At 42.5% G+C, this 19,998-nt stretch overlaps 1 protein-coding gene across 11 annotated transcripts in view; it reads left to right on the top strand.

The window, feature by feature from the left end:
* tjp1b (tight junction protein 1b) overlaps positions 1-19,583 on the top strand; it is a 76,899-nt gene extending 57,316 nt beyond the window's left edge. For 5 of the 11 annotated variants that reach the window (XM_049575313.1, XM_049575314.1, XM_049575320.1 and 2 more), the window contains 17 exons: positions 967-1,075; positions 1,168-1,387; positions 1,646-1,830; positions 1,925-2,020; positions 2,132-2,214; positions 2,314-2,524; positions 2,624-2,724; positions 2,825-3,175; positions 3,514-3,744; positions 4,828-5,676; positions 7,429-7,520; positions 9,297-9,512; positions 9,617-9,753; positions 11,574-12,045; positions 12,236-12,453; positions 13,041-13,184; positions 15,528-19,583. In XM_049575313.1, coding sequence (XP_049431270.1) covers positions 967-1,075; positions 1,168-1,387; positions 1,646-1,830; positions 1,925-2,020; positions 2,132-2,214; positions 2,314-2,524; positions 2,624-2,724; positions 2,825-3,175; positions 3,514-3,744; positions 4,828-5,676; positions 7,429-7,520; positions 9,297-9,512; positions 9,617-9,753; positions 11,574-12,045; positions 12,236-12,453; positions 13,041-13,184; positions 15,528-15,622 — 3,810 coding nt within the window. In that variant the 3' untranslated portion in view covers positions 15,623-19,583. The remainder of the gene's footprint in view (positions 1-966; positions 1,076-1,167; positions 1,388-1,645; positions 1,831-1,924; positions 2,021-2,131; positions 2,215-2,313; positions 2,525-2,623; positions 2,725-2,824; positions 3,176-3,513; positions 3,745-4,827; positions 5,677-7,428; positions 7,521-9,296; positions 9,513-9,616; positions 9,754-11,573; positions 12,046-12,235; positions 12,454-13,040; positions 13,185-15,527) is intronic. The other 6 variants (XM_049575315.1, XM_049575323.1, XM_049575316.1 and 3 more) reach the window with 4 other exon arrangements.
* The last annotated feature ends 415 nt before the right edge of the window (positions 19,584-19,998 follow it).

Below are 19,998 nucleotides of genomic sequence, written 5' to 3' on the forward strand. Positions count from 1 at the left end.
CATCCCCAAAACTTGCTGTTATCCTGTGTCACAAAGGATCGCTTTTTATCTTCTCCTCGTTTTAACAATGGGACCTGATAGTGTCTGTAAACAGACATGTTTTATGGGGTATGCGTCCTCAAGCTTTTCCCCTTTTTTTTATTCATGGTTTTACACACTGGCTGCTCCAAAATTCCTGTACCTCCAGGCTGGTCTCTTAGCAATGGCCCCGAGGGAGCACATACAAAAAAACTGTGTTTCCTCTCGCTGTGTTTGTCCCATTTCCTCAAAGCCATATATCTCGCTGTTTGTACCTCCTCCTCCTTTCTTCAAGTCTAAAGAGGAATGGCTTGAGTTCTTGCAGTGCAGTAAAACCTGCCGTTACCCGGGCAATGCAGGAAGAACTTTGTAAACCTTTATCTAAATAGAGATTCACACTTTCTGTCACACTCTCTATGAACAATGAAGCCTACTCCTAGAAGTACAACATGCAGGAATTGTCACTCGCTGTTTGTAAACACCTCATCCTTACACTGCAAGCTATGCACCATTGTAGGAATATTCCATTTTTTTTGTAATGTGAAAGCCGATACTTTGGCAAGCTAACTGCCAGCACCTACCTACCTGTCCAACAGCAAACAGGCCAACTTTGCATTACTCTTTATCCTCCTTCAGTGCGGCACTGTGTCCACAATTTTCGTAGCTTCCATTCAGATGCTGCTACTGTACTACGTGATCCCCAACTTTTTATAAAGTCCTCCACCTCACCAGTGTAATGTGACCAGGACCATCCCGATAATAAGAAAATACAGGCAGAAGACAGAGTCTTACGTTTGTATGAGTCTATACATTGTTTTTTTAATTTTTTTTTGGAAAATCCTGCATAGTATACCTTTAACTTAAACTTAAAAGTACTTGACAACAGTGATGTTATTCTGTGGCGAGCGTAAAACAGTAACCTTTGTGTTCCCAAATCCCCACTTCCAGGTAAATAATGTAGATTTTGCAAACATAATCCGAGAGGAGGCGGTGCTGTTCCTCCTTGACCTTCCTAAGGGTGAAGAGGTCACCATTCTGGCCCAGAAGAAGAAAGATGGTAAGTGAAGTGAGTAAGGAGAGGAGACAAGAGATTACTTTCTGTTGGTCGCATATGCTCGATGTTTCTGACTCACTCTCTTCTCTGTTCAGTGTATCGGAGGATCGTGGAGTCGGATGTCGGTGACTCATTCTACATCCGGACACACTTTGAGTATGAGAAGGAATCTCCGTACGGGTTAAGCTTTAACAAGGGCGAGGTGTTCCGTGTGGTGGACACCCTCTACAACGGGAAGCTGGGCTCCTGGCTGGCTATTCGCATCGGCAAGAACCACCAAGAGGTGGAGAGGGGCATCATCCCCAACAAAAACAGGTGACGGCATCCAGACAGACGTGTGTGTTTGCTTGGCTTGAATCTTACGTAATCTCAAAGACAGACATGTTGGATAAATGTTTGCCACAACAGTGGACAGTCATTTGTCCTTTTATATCAAATTTGTTATGAATATCATTGCCATGTAGTGTCCTTAGGTATTGCCAGTGTTGTGGTTAGCAGCGCCAAATTTATGACACATCCATTAACTTGTTTTAAATTAAGAACCGTCTCTGCCTTTCTGCCATTTGTCAACAGAGCGGAGCAGCTGTCCAGCGTGCAATACACTCTCCCCAAAACAGCAGGGGGCGACAGGGCTGACTTCTGGAGGTTTCGTGGTCTTCGCAGCTCAAAGAGGAACCTAAGGAAGAGCAGAGAGGACCTCTCGTCCCAGCCGGTGCAAACAAAGTTCCCAGCTTATGAAAGAGTTGTGCTGAGAGAGGGTAAGGAGTCTGACCGTGTCTGCAAGCCTGTATGTCGAAATGAGACTGAAGCTGCTTTCTAAATATGTTAATGTTTATATTTTTTATTGTGCAGCTGGTTTCCTGAGACCTGTGGTGATATTTGGGCCGATCGCTGATGTTGCTCGAGAAAAACTCGCCAGAGAAGAGCCGGATCTTTTTGAGCTTGCAAGTATGTTTGTATGCATTATACTGCTCTAATATATCATATAAAACAACTGGCAGTAAACATTTTAGTACTGAAAATTGCTTTCTTTATGAATCCCTCTAACCTTGTTTCCAGAGAGTGAACCGAGAGATGCAGGAACAGACCAGCGAAGTTCAGGAATCATTCGTCTTCACACCATCAAGCAGATCATTGACAGAGTGAGCACGCCTCCTTGCATCACATAAACAGCAGTGAAGGTTTATTTCATCGCTGATATATTTTTCATCCCTCCTCTTTCCTGTCTTTATCTCATGAAGGACAAACATGCTGTCCTGGACATCACCCCAAACGCTGTGGACAGGCTGAACTATGCTCAGTGGTACCCGATTGTAGTCTTCCTAAATCCCGATAATAAGCAGGGTGTGAAGAACATGAGGACCAGACTGTGTCCAGAGTCCAGGAAGAGCGCCAGGAAGCTCTATGAGAGAGCCATCAAACTGAGGAAGAATAATCACCACCTGTTCACCAGTGAGTGTGCAGAGAGTGTAGTTAATTTAAAACGTATATCAACTCTTACATGTTTTAGTCTTGATGAAGTGATTGTGAACCAATAATAATGTCTTTTAGCCACCATCAACCTGAACAACATGAATGACGGCTGGTACGGAGCTCTGAAAGAAACAATCCAGCAGCAGCAGAACCAGTTGGTGTGGGTGTCAGAGGGCAAGGTGAGAGACAGCTTTGTTATTTCATTTCACTGAACATTAGTTTTTTGATTCCTGTCTGACTGAGCGACACATGAGATGATCATTTTTCTGCTCTGCTCAGGCGGATGGCACTACTGAGGATGACCTGGACATCCACGACGACCGTCTGTCCTACCTCTCTGCGCCAGGTAGCGAATACTCCATGTACAGCACGGACAGCCGCCACACTTCTGACTACGAGGACACAGACACGGAGGGTGGAGCGTACACAGACCAGGAACTAGACGAGACGTTGAACGACGAGGTGGGTCTGCCCACGGAGCCCGCCATCACCCGCTCCTCCGAGCCTGTGCGAGAAGACCCACCTGTAATTCAGGACACCCCTGGTTACCCTGGATACCAGCACCCTGTGCAGCCAGACCCAGCCAGTCGCATAGACCCTGCTGGGTTCAAGATGGCCGCTCCGCAACAGGTAAAGTTCACATGTAGCTCTGCAGGCAGGCCCCTGCAGGCTGCACCCGTTAGAGATGGATGTATGACTAATAGTACTGCAGAGCTGAGGAATAGCGCCTTTGTCTTCAGTGTTGTGTCTTGACGTTTGTTAAGGTTAAATGCCCTTTGCTAAGTAATAAACATGTCTTAGAAGCTACTGGTACGTTATCTATTCTAACCACATTTTTTGCAAGTGCATTCTGTGGCTGGTGTAAAAGTGATTCAGTGTAAGGAAGAAGATCATGGTGTTGGGGTGAGCTGTACTTTGTGTGCCCTTGGCAGGCTGTGTTATAAATGTCTCTTAACAATACTTCACAGCAAGATGAGGCTGCTCTGCCCATGCCCTCGTTGCCTCCGCCGGTGGTAGCGCCCCCTGCTGTTGAGCAGCCTGTACAGCTTGAGGGTATGCACCTAGAGGAGCCGCCTGCTGCAGCCGCAGCTCCTCAGGCTGACTCACTTAGCAGCCCCAGCCCTGCCCCTGAGCTTATTCAGCCCCCACCACCACCACATGAACCCCACCCGTCTGGACCGCCTGGTCCAGAACCAAAGGTACCCGCTGTTTCACCAGCCACTCGGACCGGGCCTGGGCCCCAGCCTGCTGTTTTAACTGCCTGTCTTCTCGCACATGCTTTCCACTCGCTCTCTGCATGACATGCCCACACTGTGTGACTCACTGAGCCCACTGTGTGCCTCTGGCTCCCAGAGAAAATGTGCGACAGACAAGTCCACATGCACCACAGTGGGCTGGGAGACCAGAAGGACTGGTACATCTGAGTCTTTGACCAGGGTGAAGACATCCACAACCAGCCCTAACTGTTGCCTCTTACTTCCTTTGCATGGCTCCTAATGTTTTTGGGTTCCTTTCAGCTTTAACTCTCTTCTGTAGATGAACGATAGTAGCACTTACAGTGGCATCGTAGTGGTAGATGTGTCGTCTGTTGTAGTGCCAGTAGTTTGACGTTGCATTAGATGCAAACTGAATGTTGGTTGCATGATGAAAGCTAACCTGCAGACAGTACTCTTTGGTAATGATTCCCATCAAGCAATTCTCCCTATGGAAAACCAAACTGACATCAGCACACTGCATTGTGTCTTCTGTTGAGTAGTTTTGTTCTGAGTAGATGCCAACAAATCAACCTTCTTCCATAGGAAGTACTGTAACTATATTTGCTGTCTACAGGCTACACATCATATGTTTGAAATGAGGCCTTTCAGAAATGTGCAAATTGCTTGTTAGTTCATTATTTATGAAATGCGTTAATGTGTAAATCCCAGTCGTGTCCATATGGATTATTATCATTCTTGAGAGGCATCTTGTCAAACAGGCATTCAGAACTGTTCTTGAATAATGGACAAAGGTTTGCTTGTTTAAATGCACTTTGAATTGATGTTTGTTTAATTAAATAGCAGATGGATTTATTTTATAATGATTTGGTTAATGTTATACATGTTTAGTTCCTCAAGGTTTCAGTTCATATCCCAGTATTGAATTTAATCTTGACATTATTATAAATCTGGTGTTGGGAAAGCATTTTCCCCTGACTGCTCTCTGTCCTCCAACATGGTGAGTGTTTTAAACTCAAACTGATGATGACGTAATGGATGTATTCATTTAGTGTTGTTTCTTCACAGATGTACAAGAAAGATCTGTACAATATGGAGGACCCTGTGCGAATCAACCATGGCCTGAAGCAGTCTTTGAGCTACAGTCACCAGCCGCCGTACCAGGACAAACAGCCATACCGCGAATACGACCACCCGCCTTACGGATACGATGGAGGCGGCTACACAGAACCAAAGCCTCACAACACTGACTCTCACCTGCACTACGACAACCGTGTGCCTCATTACAACGAACAGTGGCCCCCCTATGACCAGCAGACCTCGTCCTCCCAGCCCGCAGGGTACCAGCCGGGCCACCAGCAACCCATGGGCTACAACCCCCGGTCCCCCTACGATGATGGACCAGGGAGGGACTACAGCCCCCCTCAGCCGCGCTACGATGAGGCCCCCTACGATGGCAGACGACGCCTCAGTAAACCTGGGCCCGTTCGCTATGACGAGCCCCCACCCCCGCCCCCAGCTGGTTATGATGCCCGCTCCCCATATGAGGCAGAACCTCACGGCTTCCCCATTAATTCACCTCGATCGCCGGAGCCCCCAAAGCAGTATTACAGTGACTCTGGTCTGAGGCCCAGCTTCATTCCTGGGCCTCCAAACCGGGGCTTTAAGCCAGGGATGCATGACCCTATGATGAACTCCGAACCCACAATTCCCCCTCCCAAACCAGAGACCCTGCCCTCTCCAGGTGAGCCAGCGATCACTCCAGGCTCCAAACCCCTCCCTCCTCCGCCACGGGAAGACCTGGACGAGGACCCGGCCATGAAACCACAGTCGGTGCTGAACAGAGTCAAGATGTTTGAGAATAAACGGTCTGTTTCTATGGACAGGGCAAAAGAAGGAGGAGAATCAGCAGTCAGGGTAAGTTCCTCAGAGAGGTGTTAAACATAGGCCGTGTATTCTATGGGTGTGAATGTGCTGACAACTCTACGTCTTGAGCTCTAAAGTAATTTCATCACAGTTATAAACATGGCTAACACAGAAAGATACCGTAGTGAGGCTACGTTCAGACTGAAGGCAAATCAGATTTGTTTCTTAAATCAGATCGTTAAGACAGACTGTTATTTACAAGTCATCAGAACAGATTTGTGTGTCCAGACATCACCATCCTCTCTGCATGGGTTGCTGTGGTAACAGTGTAGGCAACGCTGGAGATGAGGCTTTCCATTGAGAAATAGAGGTCCATTTTTTCACCCTCCACTCAGTGTATTTTGGTATCTGTCCACCGTCTGTTGTTCCTCATGTTGTTTTTTTTAACGCTACGCTCGAAGCACCATGAATCTGCTCAGCATGTCTGTCACTTTGGATTTGACGTCATCATTTTGTGTTGTGTTCAAAGACAATTTGAAACCCGATTTGAGCATCCAGAGGGGCCGTACTAAGACACATCTGTAGAACTCAGATTGGAAAATATTTCAAACCACCTCCAGATATAGTTTGGATTAGATTTGCATTTCTTTTTTGCTGTCCATACTTCCAAAAGTCAATCTGTATATGCCAAAAAAAGATTTGGACTGGCAATGTGAACTTTCTTTCTCTCCAAGGCCAAGTCACACACTCAAAGAGGTAGATAGGAAACTAGAGTAACAAAAACATAAATAACTAAAATCTGCTTTGTCAGAAAATTGAAAAGATTAGAACTGTTCAGCAGTCGGCAAACAAACATAAAAAATATGAATCGTGGCATCATGTACATCCACAAAGAGACTAGTCTCCAAAAATATGAGATGTTAGTTTGGGTAAAAGTCACAATTAACTCGGTACAGCACGCTATCACATTGGTCATCTTAAGAAAGTAATTACAAGAGCCAGTTGGTTTAAAAACTTTTCTGTCTTTATGTGGAGTTTTGCCGTTATTTTTCCATTAATCAGACTACGCTTTCATTAACCCATCTTGCCATTCATGTAGGATGGGTGCAGTGGTTTGAGCTACGATAAAATTAGTATTATTTTGCCACCAATAAAGGATGTGCAGCGAGTAAGCCTTTCTCTGTTTCATCAGGGGTTGCTCCTGTAACGTAAAAGAATGGGTCTAGTGGTAAATCGATATTTAAGATGGCAGGTATTTCTGTATAAATCCCTTCCCAGTATGACTTTAATTTTGGACGGTCCCAAAAAGATCACCAGCTTGTTTTACAGTTCATCCAGCATAAGTTTGTTTCACAAGTAAAGGAGTTCTAAAATCTTAAAGAGAAACTCAACTAAAACTAAATATGTGTACTTTAAATATATACAATAGTAGTGTCTGGTACAAAGGGGATCATGTTAGGTTGAATGTCAGATGGGAGCCTTTGTTCGCTATTAAAGAGGTTTAACAATTAGTACTTGGATATGCAATTATTTCAAAGCAGCATGAGATAACCAAAAAAGCTCCACGGAGGCCTGATTATCTTTTCCCCAAACCGCAGATGCATCAGTCAGAAAACTGCAGAACAGCAAGACTTGAAAGTGCAAGCTTGTTTTTGTGAAACGAGTGTCTATTTTGTAATCGTCTGGCCCGTGAGATGCCAGGCACAGTGCTACATATCCATGTGCATGCAATCCATTCATGTGAACAAAAATCTGGATCAGATGCAAGAAGCACTGAAGAGACGCCCTCCCTTTGCTTTTCAGCCTGCAGATGTTCCTAAACCTGTGAGTGCACCTGGCCCAGTCCTCAAAGCCAATTCCCTCAGCAACCTGGAGCAGGAGAAATCCACCTATAGGTATGTAGTCCTCGTTACAGCACCCCAGGATGTGGAGAAGGAGGGTGAAGGACAACTCTGAGATCCTTGCTAAGATGTCTTGGAGTTCATTTATTGTTGCTTGAGCTCCACCTAGTGGACACAAGTCACTGTGCAGCAAACACGACTCTGGTGTGGTGTGCAAAGACACAGAAGGCAAAGGTGATGTGTCTAACAGAGCCCCTTTTTGTGTGCAGGAACCTTCCCCAGGAATTAGAAATCTTTTTGAGGAGCTCACTGTGTTTTGGGCACAGGGGCCAGAGTCTGAATTAAACTCCTGGGACATTATTTCACCCCCAGAAAGTCCCTTATCGGCGGAATAGTATTTTCTGAAAGTACAGGAACTTGGGGTTTGCAGATTGGCCAAATACACAGCACTGATGCTTCAACTCATGTAGCTCTTCATTCATAAAAAGTACACTAGTATTTAGGGCTGCATGATTTTGGCCAAAATGATAATCACTGCTATTTTGATCAATATTGAGATCACTATTATTTATCATGGTTGTTCACTGATAGTAGGTACACAGATTTTTATTCTACTTTCACATTTAAATCAATAGAGCACTGTTTTCACTTTGTGCAACATTCATGCTTATTAACAAATCTTTGCATAAAATAAGACTTAAAATAAGTCTCTTCACCTGAATTCAGTGCTGTAAATAAAATTGTACTCAAAAATAAAGGCTAACTAAAAGTAAATATACAATTACAGAATGCAACCAAATGAAAACTGTTTTTGGACACATATCTTTGGCCAAATGTTGCAGTTACATTGGTTATTCCAGTCTGTTTCTGAAAGTTGGATGGATACATATCCACCGCTGTATTTTTTTTTTAAATGTGTTTTGCAGCTCTCACAGTACCTTGACATGCTGTACGGCAGCACTGTTAAGGGATGTTTGAGTTGATGTGCGACAAAGACAGGGATTCAGTGGGGTGATATTGGTGACGTACGCATTCATCATACTACAGACTCGGGGTCTGCCCCCAGAAGCTGTATCGCCGTCTGCCGGAAGTCAGACGCCGAATACAGCCGATGGGTTCCGAGAATGGTTCTCTCCTAACTCTGAAAACAACTAATGACGGTTGATGAACAGATGATTTTCATTTTTCCCGTCTGTAGCTGCAGCATTCAAGAAACTTTGTCACAGGCTGCTGCTGCAGCGGTTGATTTGATATGTAGCTGAGTTTTCCATGAGCAGAACACAAATGTGAATATTGCATTCAATCATGTTCATTTACTCGTGGAAAGACAAAAGCATGATCCGGATTAATATCTGATAAATTCTGCAGCCCTACTTGTATCAATTTAGGACCATTTCAGGACAAGGCAAAGACATTTCTCTTGTTTGATAACATTATAAGTAAAGTTAGGCTTTGCTGTCGGCCTTCCAACTCATGTTGCTTCTTGTACATTGGCGGTCTAATTTGGGTTATCGTCACGGGTCTTAAGACCGTGGTGGAAACACAGATAACCTTGTAGTTCCTTCAAAAGTAGGCTCATGAGGAACCTCACTTCCCTTTGAGCCTGGTCGCAGTCCTTCACTCCTCACCTTGTTCAGGATGTCCAGATTGTTTTCATGTGTCATTGATTCATTTTGAAATAACAGCACTGTTTCTAAAATCAAGACTAAAATGACAGTCAGGACGTATTTGATGTATTCTATCTAAATGTTGTTCAGTGGGCTTCAGGCCAATCCTGCTGTGTAACCCTCTGCAGCTGTTTTCACTTGTTTCTCTCTGCTTCCTGTGCAGGGCCCCTGAGCCACAGAAGCCTCACACTAAACCCCTGGAGGATGTATTGCGTTCCAACCACTATGACCAAGACGAGGATGAGGAGTACTACAGGAAGCAGTTGTCCTACTTTGATCGCCGTAGCTTTGACAGCAAGGCCATGGGCCAACCCAGTCCTGGCATCAACCGCTTCCATGATCTGCCCAAGCCAGCTCAACTGTCCTACCCATACAACAGGTAGAGCAACACGCCTCACGCCAGTGCTGTTGGCTGATGTACAAAACTCCTTAAGTCGTTGCAGAGTCACAGCTGTTGTTTTTGTTTCTGTCTACCTGCTGCAGAGTTGAGTCTGTGGAGAAGGTGAGTCCAGTGGAGAAAAGATATGAACCCCTGCCCCAAATCAGCCCGTCATCACAGTACGGCCCCCCCACGTCCGCCATCCCACCCAACACACTGCCCAAGCTCAGCCCCGGTGACGGTAAGCTATACAACTTCTCTTACACGACTCTCAAAATTAACTTATCTACTGAACATTAACATTGTAGAGGTACAGAGATGAATCACTTCCGTTGTTCAGGGCTGCAATTAAGGAGTATTTTTATTATCAATTCTACTAAATGACCCGGAATAGTCGATGATTCGACCTAAGGAGCCTGGCTGGACTGCCAATCTCAAGTTGAATCAGAGTTGTGTCTGACAATGTGGTTATGAAACAAAGCATTATTCCATTCAGGCTGTGTGGGAGTGCTGAATGTATGATTTTACATAGAATTGCTTGTTTTTCCCCAAAAAATCATGATATATACTCAATTTGGTGTACACACAAAAGAACATAGCACTAGTAAGCGCTCTAACAATTTAGCAGGGAGAGGCACATATGAACTGCTGTGTGTGGCTTGACTTTCTCTCTCTAAGAGAAAGTCAAAAGTTTCACTTGCAACCACAGAAAGCAAGAAGGGACAGAACTAAGTGACGTGTTCTGTCTGTCTGTCTACCTTGTGATATCGTCCACTGTCTTCCAGTACTGAGGACAGTGCCACTGTTGCACGCATACATGTACATATACAAACCTACACACCCACTTGGGACACACAATAAACAGCCCTGGATGGAACACATCTTATTATAAAATAAACTCTTATACCAAGTCCAGAAGACAAATTTTTGAATTGGGTGTTTCAGCTCTTTTCTCTGGTGTGGAGACAAAAAAATAATGTTGCAGATGAGAATATGAGTTGAGGGAGAGGAAAAAAAGATTCAGCTCACATTTGACAGTAGACAAGACTTAACAAATCAAATTTGACTTCATAAATTCTTAGTCTGAGACACCCCAAGTCAACACAGTGTTCTTCAAAAAAAGATTTCTAAAGCTTGGTGACACCTTTAAATTGCTTCATACGACTGAGCATCTGTACAAACCCAAAGGTATTCAGTTTACCATCACATAAGATGAACAAATGCAACAGAACTAAGAAATGTTGCCATTTTTGTTTGAAAAATAACTTTACGATTAATCGCCGATCAAAATAATTGAAGATTGATATTCTATCAGTTAACAAGTTCATCAACTAGTTGTTTCAGCTGTGTTGTTATGTATATTAGAGCTGAAACATCTAGTCAATCGATAATTCAGTTGATAGATAATTGGTCTGCAGCTATTCTGATAATTAAGGGATCACTACATTTCGTCAGCTAAATTGTCAAACAAAGGGTGCCCACTTGCTGACTTTGTCAAGCAGGTGCCTCATGTACTAAGGCTGTGTCCTTGCTGCAGCGGCCAAGGGTTCAGTTCTAACCTGCAGCACGTCGTCCTCTCTCTCTCTCCTCCTTTCTCTCTGAAGCTGTCCTGTGAAATAGAGGCAAAAAAACGAATCTTTAAATTTTTTTAATGGTCAAACACTCTATGGTCCCAGCCTCTTCAGTGTGAGGATTTGCTGCTTTTGTCTGTGTCATATCACTGTAAAGTGAATAGCACAGAGTTTTATACTGTTAGACCGTCATCTTGGGCTTTAGGAAATTGTGATGGACATGTTTCACTATTTTATGACATTTTATAAACCAAATAATTACTTGATTAACTGGGAAAATAACTGTTGGATTCATAAAAAATAATGATCATAAAATAATCATCAAATAATTATCAGTTGCAGCCCTAGTTTACATAGTGTCAATCTAAAAATACAGTTTTATTGTGCTGAAGTAAATGCAATGAAAGCCTTAGCCAAATAAAGTGTGAGGATAAAATAGTTTGACAAAGACTGTATTTAACTGATTGTATCTTCCCTCATACGTTTCCAGGGAACTCCATACCCGAGCCGTTGAGTTCACCCAATCCTAAACCCGAGCTGCCAGCTCTCAGGCCGGCCAGCAGGGACGAACCCACACCAGTTGGTTACCTGCCCCTGAGGGGCATTCCCGACAAATCCCCGGTCAACGGCACTGAAACAGCACCTCCAAAGACGCTGGGCGTTCCCGCTCCAACTAGCTATAACCGCTACGTCCCCAAGCCGTACACCAGCTCAGCCCGGCCCTTTGAGCGCAAGTTTGAGAGCCCCAAGTTCAACCACAACCTGCTGCCCAACGACACACAGGTGAAGACGGACCTGCTCGGCAAGCCCAGTGTGGTGAGCAACAGCGGTGGGAAGCCTCAGCTGTCGCCACAGCCCCTGGACCACGACAGTGGCCTGGACACCTTCACGCACACTATGGACAACAGGCCCAAATACCAGCACAATAACATCAACGCCATCCCCAAGGCCATCCCTGTAAGGTGAGAAACTCATAAATTATTACATCCAGTAGCGACAGGAAGTTCTCTGAGGGTAACCACGGCGCTGCTGAAAGACAGAAAGAGACACGTTTGTTCACAGGGGGTTTGTTCTCGTGTCCTCTGCTGAGCATTACTCTCTGCCTGCGATGTTTTGACTGATGATGCTGACTTCTGCGCCTCCGTCCCTCAGCCCCAGCACGCTGGACGATGATGACGAAGACGAAGGACACACGGTGGTGGCAACTGCTCGGGGGATCTTCAACTGTAACGGAGGAGTCCTGAGCTCCATTGAGACGGGCGTCAGCATCATCATTCCCCAGGGTGCCATCCCCGAGAGCGTGGAGCAGGAGATTTACTTCAAGGTGTGCCGGGACAACAGTATCCTGCCCCCCCTCGACAAGGAGAAAGGTCAGTCCTTGAGATTCTTTATATCCTGAATGTGTCAAGGAACAAACAGGTACTGCGTCTGAGAGGAAAAATAGTCAAGTACTTGAGTTTTTTTTAATGAACTGCTCCATCAGGATGTTTTACCAGTCCCTTTTTTGGATAGTTGAATTTTTGATGCCTACATTTTGTAATTTTTTTTGCATTTGTGACTAACGACAATTTACACTTCCAACTGATGCTGTCGTACTATAAGACAAAAGCAAATAACAACGCTACTTCATGAGAAAACAAAAGCCCTGAAGAGATGGGACTAAATAAATAGCTGATTTCAGGGAAACAGTTATGTAGTTAGAAATATGCTCTTAAATGAAGTAACATCCATGCCAGCAGTTATAATTAGAATATTTCTTAATTTACATTAAGTACCAGGGGAGTGCGGTAATTTAATTAACCTGGCGAGTCAGTTAACAGTTAATTCTCATTCACCACGAAGGCCTGGCTACAGACTCTGCTCTGCCTCCTGATTGGGTAATTAATAACCCCTCATGCTGATTAACTCCTGCATGTTTAAATTGTGGAATTTAAATCTTGTTGTTGTGTCCGCGCAGGAGAAACGCTGCTAAGTCCGCTGGTGATGTGTGGCCCGCATGGACTCAAGTTCCTGAAGCCCGTGGAGCTGCGCTTACCTCACTGTGCGTCTATGACCCCTGATGGTTGGTCTTTTGCTCTAAAATCCTCCGACTCCTCGTCGGGTACGCTGTCCTCTGTCCTTCTGGGGTCTTTGGGCTGGCTTTAGTGATTAGAGAGGAGAGTTTCTTTGGTGTCTGACTCATTTTAATCATTTCATCTGGTCTCCATATTCCCCTCACTTCCTCTTCATGCATGTGCTGTTTAAAGATTTTAGTTGTTTCCTTATTGTCATGCTTAATTTGAACTGAGGAGCCTTGTTTATTCAAATCATGTGCTTCCATACAGTTACAGTGGAAAAACACTACAGTGCCTGAAGAACTGAAACATTTAGCCGATTGATAGGTTTGAGGCAGTTGATAGAACAATGTCACCTATTTGAAGAACTAATTAAGACCCTTTTCAAGTAAAAATACATTGTTACTACTTTTCTTAGTCTTCTGTGACAGTAAACTTAAAGTCCTTTGGTTTTTTTATTGCTGATTGGAAAAAACAGGCAATTTTAAGTGACTTTTGACCACAGCTGAGACTAACTAATATTCTTCTTATTGATTAATCTGCCTGTTATTTTCTCAGTTAATTGTTATATCAATAAAATGTTTTAAAAAAAGTGAAACATGGCCAGATGTCCAGAGCCCCCAAATGGTTTGTTTTACCAAACAAAAAACACAAATGTTTGACTTTTTTGCATAGAAAATGACTAAAAGATTTATTTAATGATCAGAATAGCTGGTAATTAATTTTCTGTCGATCAGCTCATTGACAAGTTGTTGCAGCTCTATTCGTGACTCGCTATTTTCTGACCTTTTTATAAACAATTAACAATGTGTTAATCAATTAATCAGTCGGAAATGAAAACAATTGATAGTTGCCGCCTTAAATCTCTTTTACGTCACTGTTGTGTAATATGACAGTCAAGTATTTTAAACAGCAACATCATGTTTAATTTAGTTTAGTTTATTTGTCAAGAATGCAAATACAGCAGTAAAAAAATAAAGCTGTACATGACATTGTCAGGGATGACATGATTAAGTCCAGGAATTAAATCTGTCGTGATCTCTTATGTTCCATGATGTTACAGAAAGCATGCAATGTCTTCAAATTTTTAGAAAATGATTCTGTTTTTGTATTTTAAAAAAAAGCTTCACTTATACCTGTTTATTATGTGGTCTGTACTGCGACTGCAATTTTAATTTACTGAGTCAAGATGGCAGTTTATAGTAGGGTCACAGGACATCTGCTTAAGTAACACATGACATACAGTAAGTTGATCAGGTCGCTGTTTACAGTTTAGATGATTAGTAAATCATCAGTCAATAAATGTTAACTCAGAGTTACTCAGAAGATAAGCTGGAAGTAGTCACGTAAAAAAGGCCATGTCAGGTGCATGATTTGATATTTAAATTTCTTCGTTGTCTCCATGGTCATATCTTACTTAGACTAAACTACTCTGCCTCCATGATCTGCGGTGGTACTGCTCCGTTTTGTACGTATCCGTAAGCTTTCAGATAACATGCAGAAATACGAACAAAAGGAACGCAAAGTACAGACAGAAGGCTCCGTCCATCTCCGTAGCTAACGCTTAAAATAAAAGAGCCCTTAAAGGTGATCTCGTGTGATGTAATAAGAAGACTCCACAGATGTAGCACTGCACTCTGATGCAGCAGAACCGTAACGTTTTCTGTCTCTTCCACACATTCTTGTTTCTTGTCAATACCTGGTGCCTACATTACCCAGAATGCAACTCAAGTAACCTTAAGCTAGCAGCAGTTTAGGCAGCCTCAAGCCACAGTTGTGTCTAGATGGTAACCCCAGATTTGTAAAAACTCCCACGAGATTTCATGTTCTGTGTTTCATGATGTTTCTCTAACAAAGTGCTTTTTGTGCCAAAACCTTACCAGACCTCAACCACAGCATTGTCACACCATAAAACAGCAAGATAAAAGCTTGTGGCTCACCAGACCTTTGCAAATCCAGAGTAACCATCTAGCCACAACGTCAAGCCACCAGCCTCATGAATATAAACAAAGACCGTTGTGTCATGTAGATGTTTGACTCCGACCACCTTCATAGGCCGATCACATGCCTGTGTCTGAAATGCTCTTTTCTGTTTCTGGGTTGCAGTTAATTTGGTGGCACATAAATTCATGAATGGAGTAGCTGAGTTTATATCCATTAGATTTAAATGATACATGAACTAATCACACACTCACGCTGAGCGACAGGAATTAATTTCCTGCTTTATTTATGCATTAACTCATCATCAGTCATACATGATCTTATTAACACTTGTTTTATTTATGATGATCTGTCAGAATAATCTCTTTTGTTTTGAGTATCTGCTGTGATTTTCCTTAAGAAGAAGGGAGACGCTGCAGCAGCTGACATCATGTCTCTGTTTCCTGCAGGTGATCCCAAAACCTGGCAGAACAAATCTCTCCCTGGAGACCCAAACTACCTGGTGGGTGCAAACTGTGTGTCTGTGCTCATTGACCACTTCTGAAGAGGGCAACAGCTGGCCTGTTACTGAATGTGATAAATCAGGGGACCTCAGTTTCCCCTGCCGCACTCCCACCGCCGCGAAGGGGCGCACACTGCTCGATGAAGTATGAACCTGACACTCTCACGTTGTTTACTGTGCCCAAAAATTTAAAAAAAAAAAAAAAAAAACACACACACACACAAGGAGAGTTGGAGGAGTCCAGCATCCCCAAACGCTGTACTCTTGTTCTTTTCTTTCATTTTTTTTCGGTGCTTTCAAGGCTTGCAAAAAATAAAGATTAAAACAAGTTATTTAAACAAAAGGAACTGAAGTTGGAATGCATGACCAGTGCCACAGACTGAATAATCTCATTTTGACATTTTTAGCTAATTTTGTAAAAGGTCAGAGCGGTGCGAGAGAAACATAAAAAAAAGGAGAATTTTGGAAACTCATTTAATATTGCAATGGAATTTTTGCGTACTGTAAAAAAAAAAACAAAATAATATAAAAAAAATAAAACACTCACAAACAGCAAAGTTGGTATATGCAAAACTTTTGTTTGTGAGTCCTGTGGTCATGCGTTTCACTCATGAAGGATCTCTGAGGACTTGAGAAATGCCGAGCCTGACTCACGAAGGAAGAGAGATGAAAAAATAATAAGAAGAATGAAGGTTAAGTATTAGTATCAGACGCCCGTCTGTTGCGACGGGGCTCACTCTGTTTAAAACTGATGTTTTGTAGCAATGTTTTACCGTAGATAAATATACTGACTTGATTTTACAAACTCCTGCTGTCTAGAGATCTATGCATGTGCTATGACTCAGGTCCAGAAGCCTGCTACTACTAAGTTCAACACATGAAAATCCCATCGTACACTGCAAGCAGTGATGCCTTATCTGCATATTAACTTTTCAGTGAAACTTTAAAAACATTGGATCCTTCAGTTATAGCGATCACGACGGAAAGAAAAAGTTGTCTCTGCATTTTCTCATAAACAGTGAACTTGGATTTTAGCACACGAGAATAATTGAGGCTGATGAAAAGGTATGCTTTCTTTTACTGCTATGCATATGAAGTCTGAGGAAATACAAAAAGCTAGAAGATGTTTAAATTGTGGCTGTACATATTGCTAGTATATGGCCTTGGTTCTCTGTAAATGAACTTTTGTACATCTTTGTTATTTTGTATAAAAGAGAAAACGTTTGTTAAAAAAGAGAAAGCGGTTACATTGGTTATGTTTGTATTCTGGTTATACCCCTGAGCCTTGGAACTGACATAAGCAGTAATAAGTCTGACTTTTCTACCAACATATACACACACACTCTACTTAAGGCATTTTTAACAGTCAGAAAAACTTTTTATTCTTATTTACAAACTAGAGAAGTGCTTGGTTTAAATGATTTTAAAAGATGTACTTGAGGGGGTCTGCTGTGAAGAGTGGTCCCTTCCTTTATTTGTGATACTGGATGCTGTATTGTGTGCCCTGAAATGTATTTTTGTACTAATAGACAATTTATTATGGCACATCAGTACTATTTTCTTTTGATATGATAACACTGCTTCAACCCAACACTAGTTTATTTTCCCGTGTGGCTGACATTATTTTTATTTATTTTGATTTCTCTTCGGTTCAACTTCTTTTTTTTTTCCTTTGCGACACATTTCTAAGTATACCACTGTATTAATAAATAAATTCATTTTTAAAGTAACTGCTGCTCGTATCAGTGTGTTGTGTTGATCTAAACTTCCAGATGTTTTACACATCGCCACACCCAGGCTGTTTCTCCGCCAAACGGCTCAGAGGATTCCTTTGTGGTTTGTGAAGTTGGCGATTGTATTATCAGTGTGCGACGCTGCTTCCCAATTTATTCCACATGTAAACTCAGTGAACCGAGTTGTCAGGTGGACTTTTCTGTGTACGCTGATATAAATCCAGCGCTGACAGTCATTGTTTAAAGATTAATGGAGTCAGTGGCATGCATCCCGTTAGTTTGTAACCACAACAGCATTTATGTTCCTTAAAAATGAATTTCCTGCTGTTGTTTCTGGTTCACTGTCTGTTTTAAATCAGAATTAAGTTCCCTTTTCTCTAAACAGACATCTTTAACGACAGAACACTCAGTGGCCAATTTATTAGGTACACCTAGCTGACAGTGCTGATTTAAATCCTACAGACTTTTATTAAGGTTAAAACATTCAGCTACAACAGTAAGGCTGGTAGTGTTTTCGTGTGTGTGTGTGTACGTCATCATGACAGAATGCCGTCCTGGAAACACCCACTGTAAAGGGAACTACCACAGAAGCCAGTGTAACCAGTCCCAAAGACATTATCATTGCCTCACCAGTTCAACTGACTTCAGCAGTTTAGATAACAGACACACAACTGTCCTACTTTTAGTAAGACGTGCGAGCTAAACACAGACACTTTCCTTGTAAGTGGACTCATGGCAGTGTGCAGCTGTAAGTCACGGATAAAGAAGAATGAATGAAATTCCAGAGTGAGCGCAGGGGAAACACTCTAATAACTATATGGCGTTATTTTGGCAGTTAAAAAAAAAAAGGCCTGGCAGTGGTTCACATCGGCCTGTACAACTATGGGGAATCGCTTTTGTCACAGGGATAGCGTCACACCTGTGAAAGACAGTCATGAAACTTTACAGATGTTTAGCTGAGACTGAAATGAAGGAGAAGATGGGCGTGGTCTGAGCAAGGAGGATGGGAGTAGAGAAGGGTCCCTACACTTTACGCCCCTGGCTCACATCTGTTTTCAGTCGCAGACCTGCGTTATGGCTGGTGTGATTCCATCTCAAGAGGGACCTGTGTTGAAAGAGAGAGAGGGGAGGTGGCCTACGACACCACTTATGACCCACCTACAATGCAGTCTTGGGATCCATCCCGAGACGACTTACCACCCATTCACACCTGGTCCCATTTAACCCTAACAGCACACATGATGGCCAAGTGGGTCAACACTCACAGGTGACCTTAACGACTCTGAAACTCAGAGCTCACATGTGACCTTAACGACTCTGTAAGGGTTCACACACCCACACAGAGTTTAAAGCCTGCGACCTCGCACCAGACCGTTAGAACTGAAGAAGCTTCTTGGATGAGAGGCGAAGCGTCTTCAAGAGTCCAGCTGCCTACGATATAGCACCAATGATTATCATGACCTGGGTGACAGAGAACCCTCACGGACATGTTTTAGAGAGGTCAATCCAACTACATGGTCATTTTGGAGGATACAGTTCATGGTGCTGTTGAACTGTATTACATTACACTGACACTGATATAAAAGGATGGACAAAATAATAGAAACACCTGTCATAAAGCACTACAATTCAACAGCATCACAAACTGCAGCCTCCTAAATCATCACACAGTTGAATCAACACCTCTAAAAGACTTAGGACAATAAACTCAACATTATAACCTTTATGAGGGCACGATTAACCCTTTGTAACCTGGACCAACAGATGCCTTTTGCAAGTATTTAAACCTTTGAATCTTGCTCAGTTCCAGCCTGCAGCCACCCACCGCATGCCACCTCACCCCACCCGGCCCATCAAAGGCCAAAAAAAGGGCAAAAAATTGGTGCAATTTCTTTCAAAAATATGGGGAAGAGGGCACTGAGCAACTTGGTAAGAAGTGTCCCAGGAGCTGAAAAAAAAAAAGATTTAGGAAACTATATATATGATTATTCAAAAAAAAATTTAAGCACTCTTTCCAGGTCATTTTTTATTTGTTTATTTTTTTTCTTTCTTCTTTTTTTAAACTGACTTACTTGTTTTTAATTTTCTTTTCTTTTTTACTAATTTCTTGCTAATTTTGGGCTCATTTCTTCTTTTGATGTTCATTGCCTTCTTCACGTTTTAAGGAGGAGGAAATCAAGTCAGTGTGCAGGACTTTAGCATTAGACTACATAACTTTAAGCTAGGTGTATCTAATAAACTGGCAACTGAGTGCATTAAGCTACTCTGCTTTAAATCCTGTGTTTTATGTGGTTTTGCAACAACAAAAATCGCATACATGGTCAGAAAAATCTTAAAATCACATCTACACCTTCTACCTCTAAATCTAAAGTCTGTGATTATGAAAATATTATTTCTTTTTTAAAAAAAGTTACTAGATATAAGATGTATGCTGCTTCAGTAATAAGTCCATTCTCAGTAAGTTAATACTGGAGGTTTCAAGTTAACACATCACACTCATGAGGGGACTTTTTGGCTGTCAGCCTGGTTATGAAAAGTCAAACTTTTAAGGGAAGTAACAAGAAAAACAGTTCAAATCACATTAAAACGTCTTAACTTTCTCTTTCTCATCTTAATGAAACCAGCTTATTTCAACATTTTTTCTTCCATGTGACTGAGCTTGTGACAAAGTATCAGTATCAGTTC

This window comes from Epinephelus fuscoguttatus, linkage group LG4 (assembly GCF_011397635.1).
Source record: "Epinephelus fuscoguttatus linkage group LG4, E.fuscoguttatus.final_Chr_v1".
Taxonomy (NCBI): Eukaryota; Metazoa; Chordata; class Actinopteri; order Perciformes; family Serranidae; genus Epinephelus; species Epinephelus fuscoguttatus.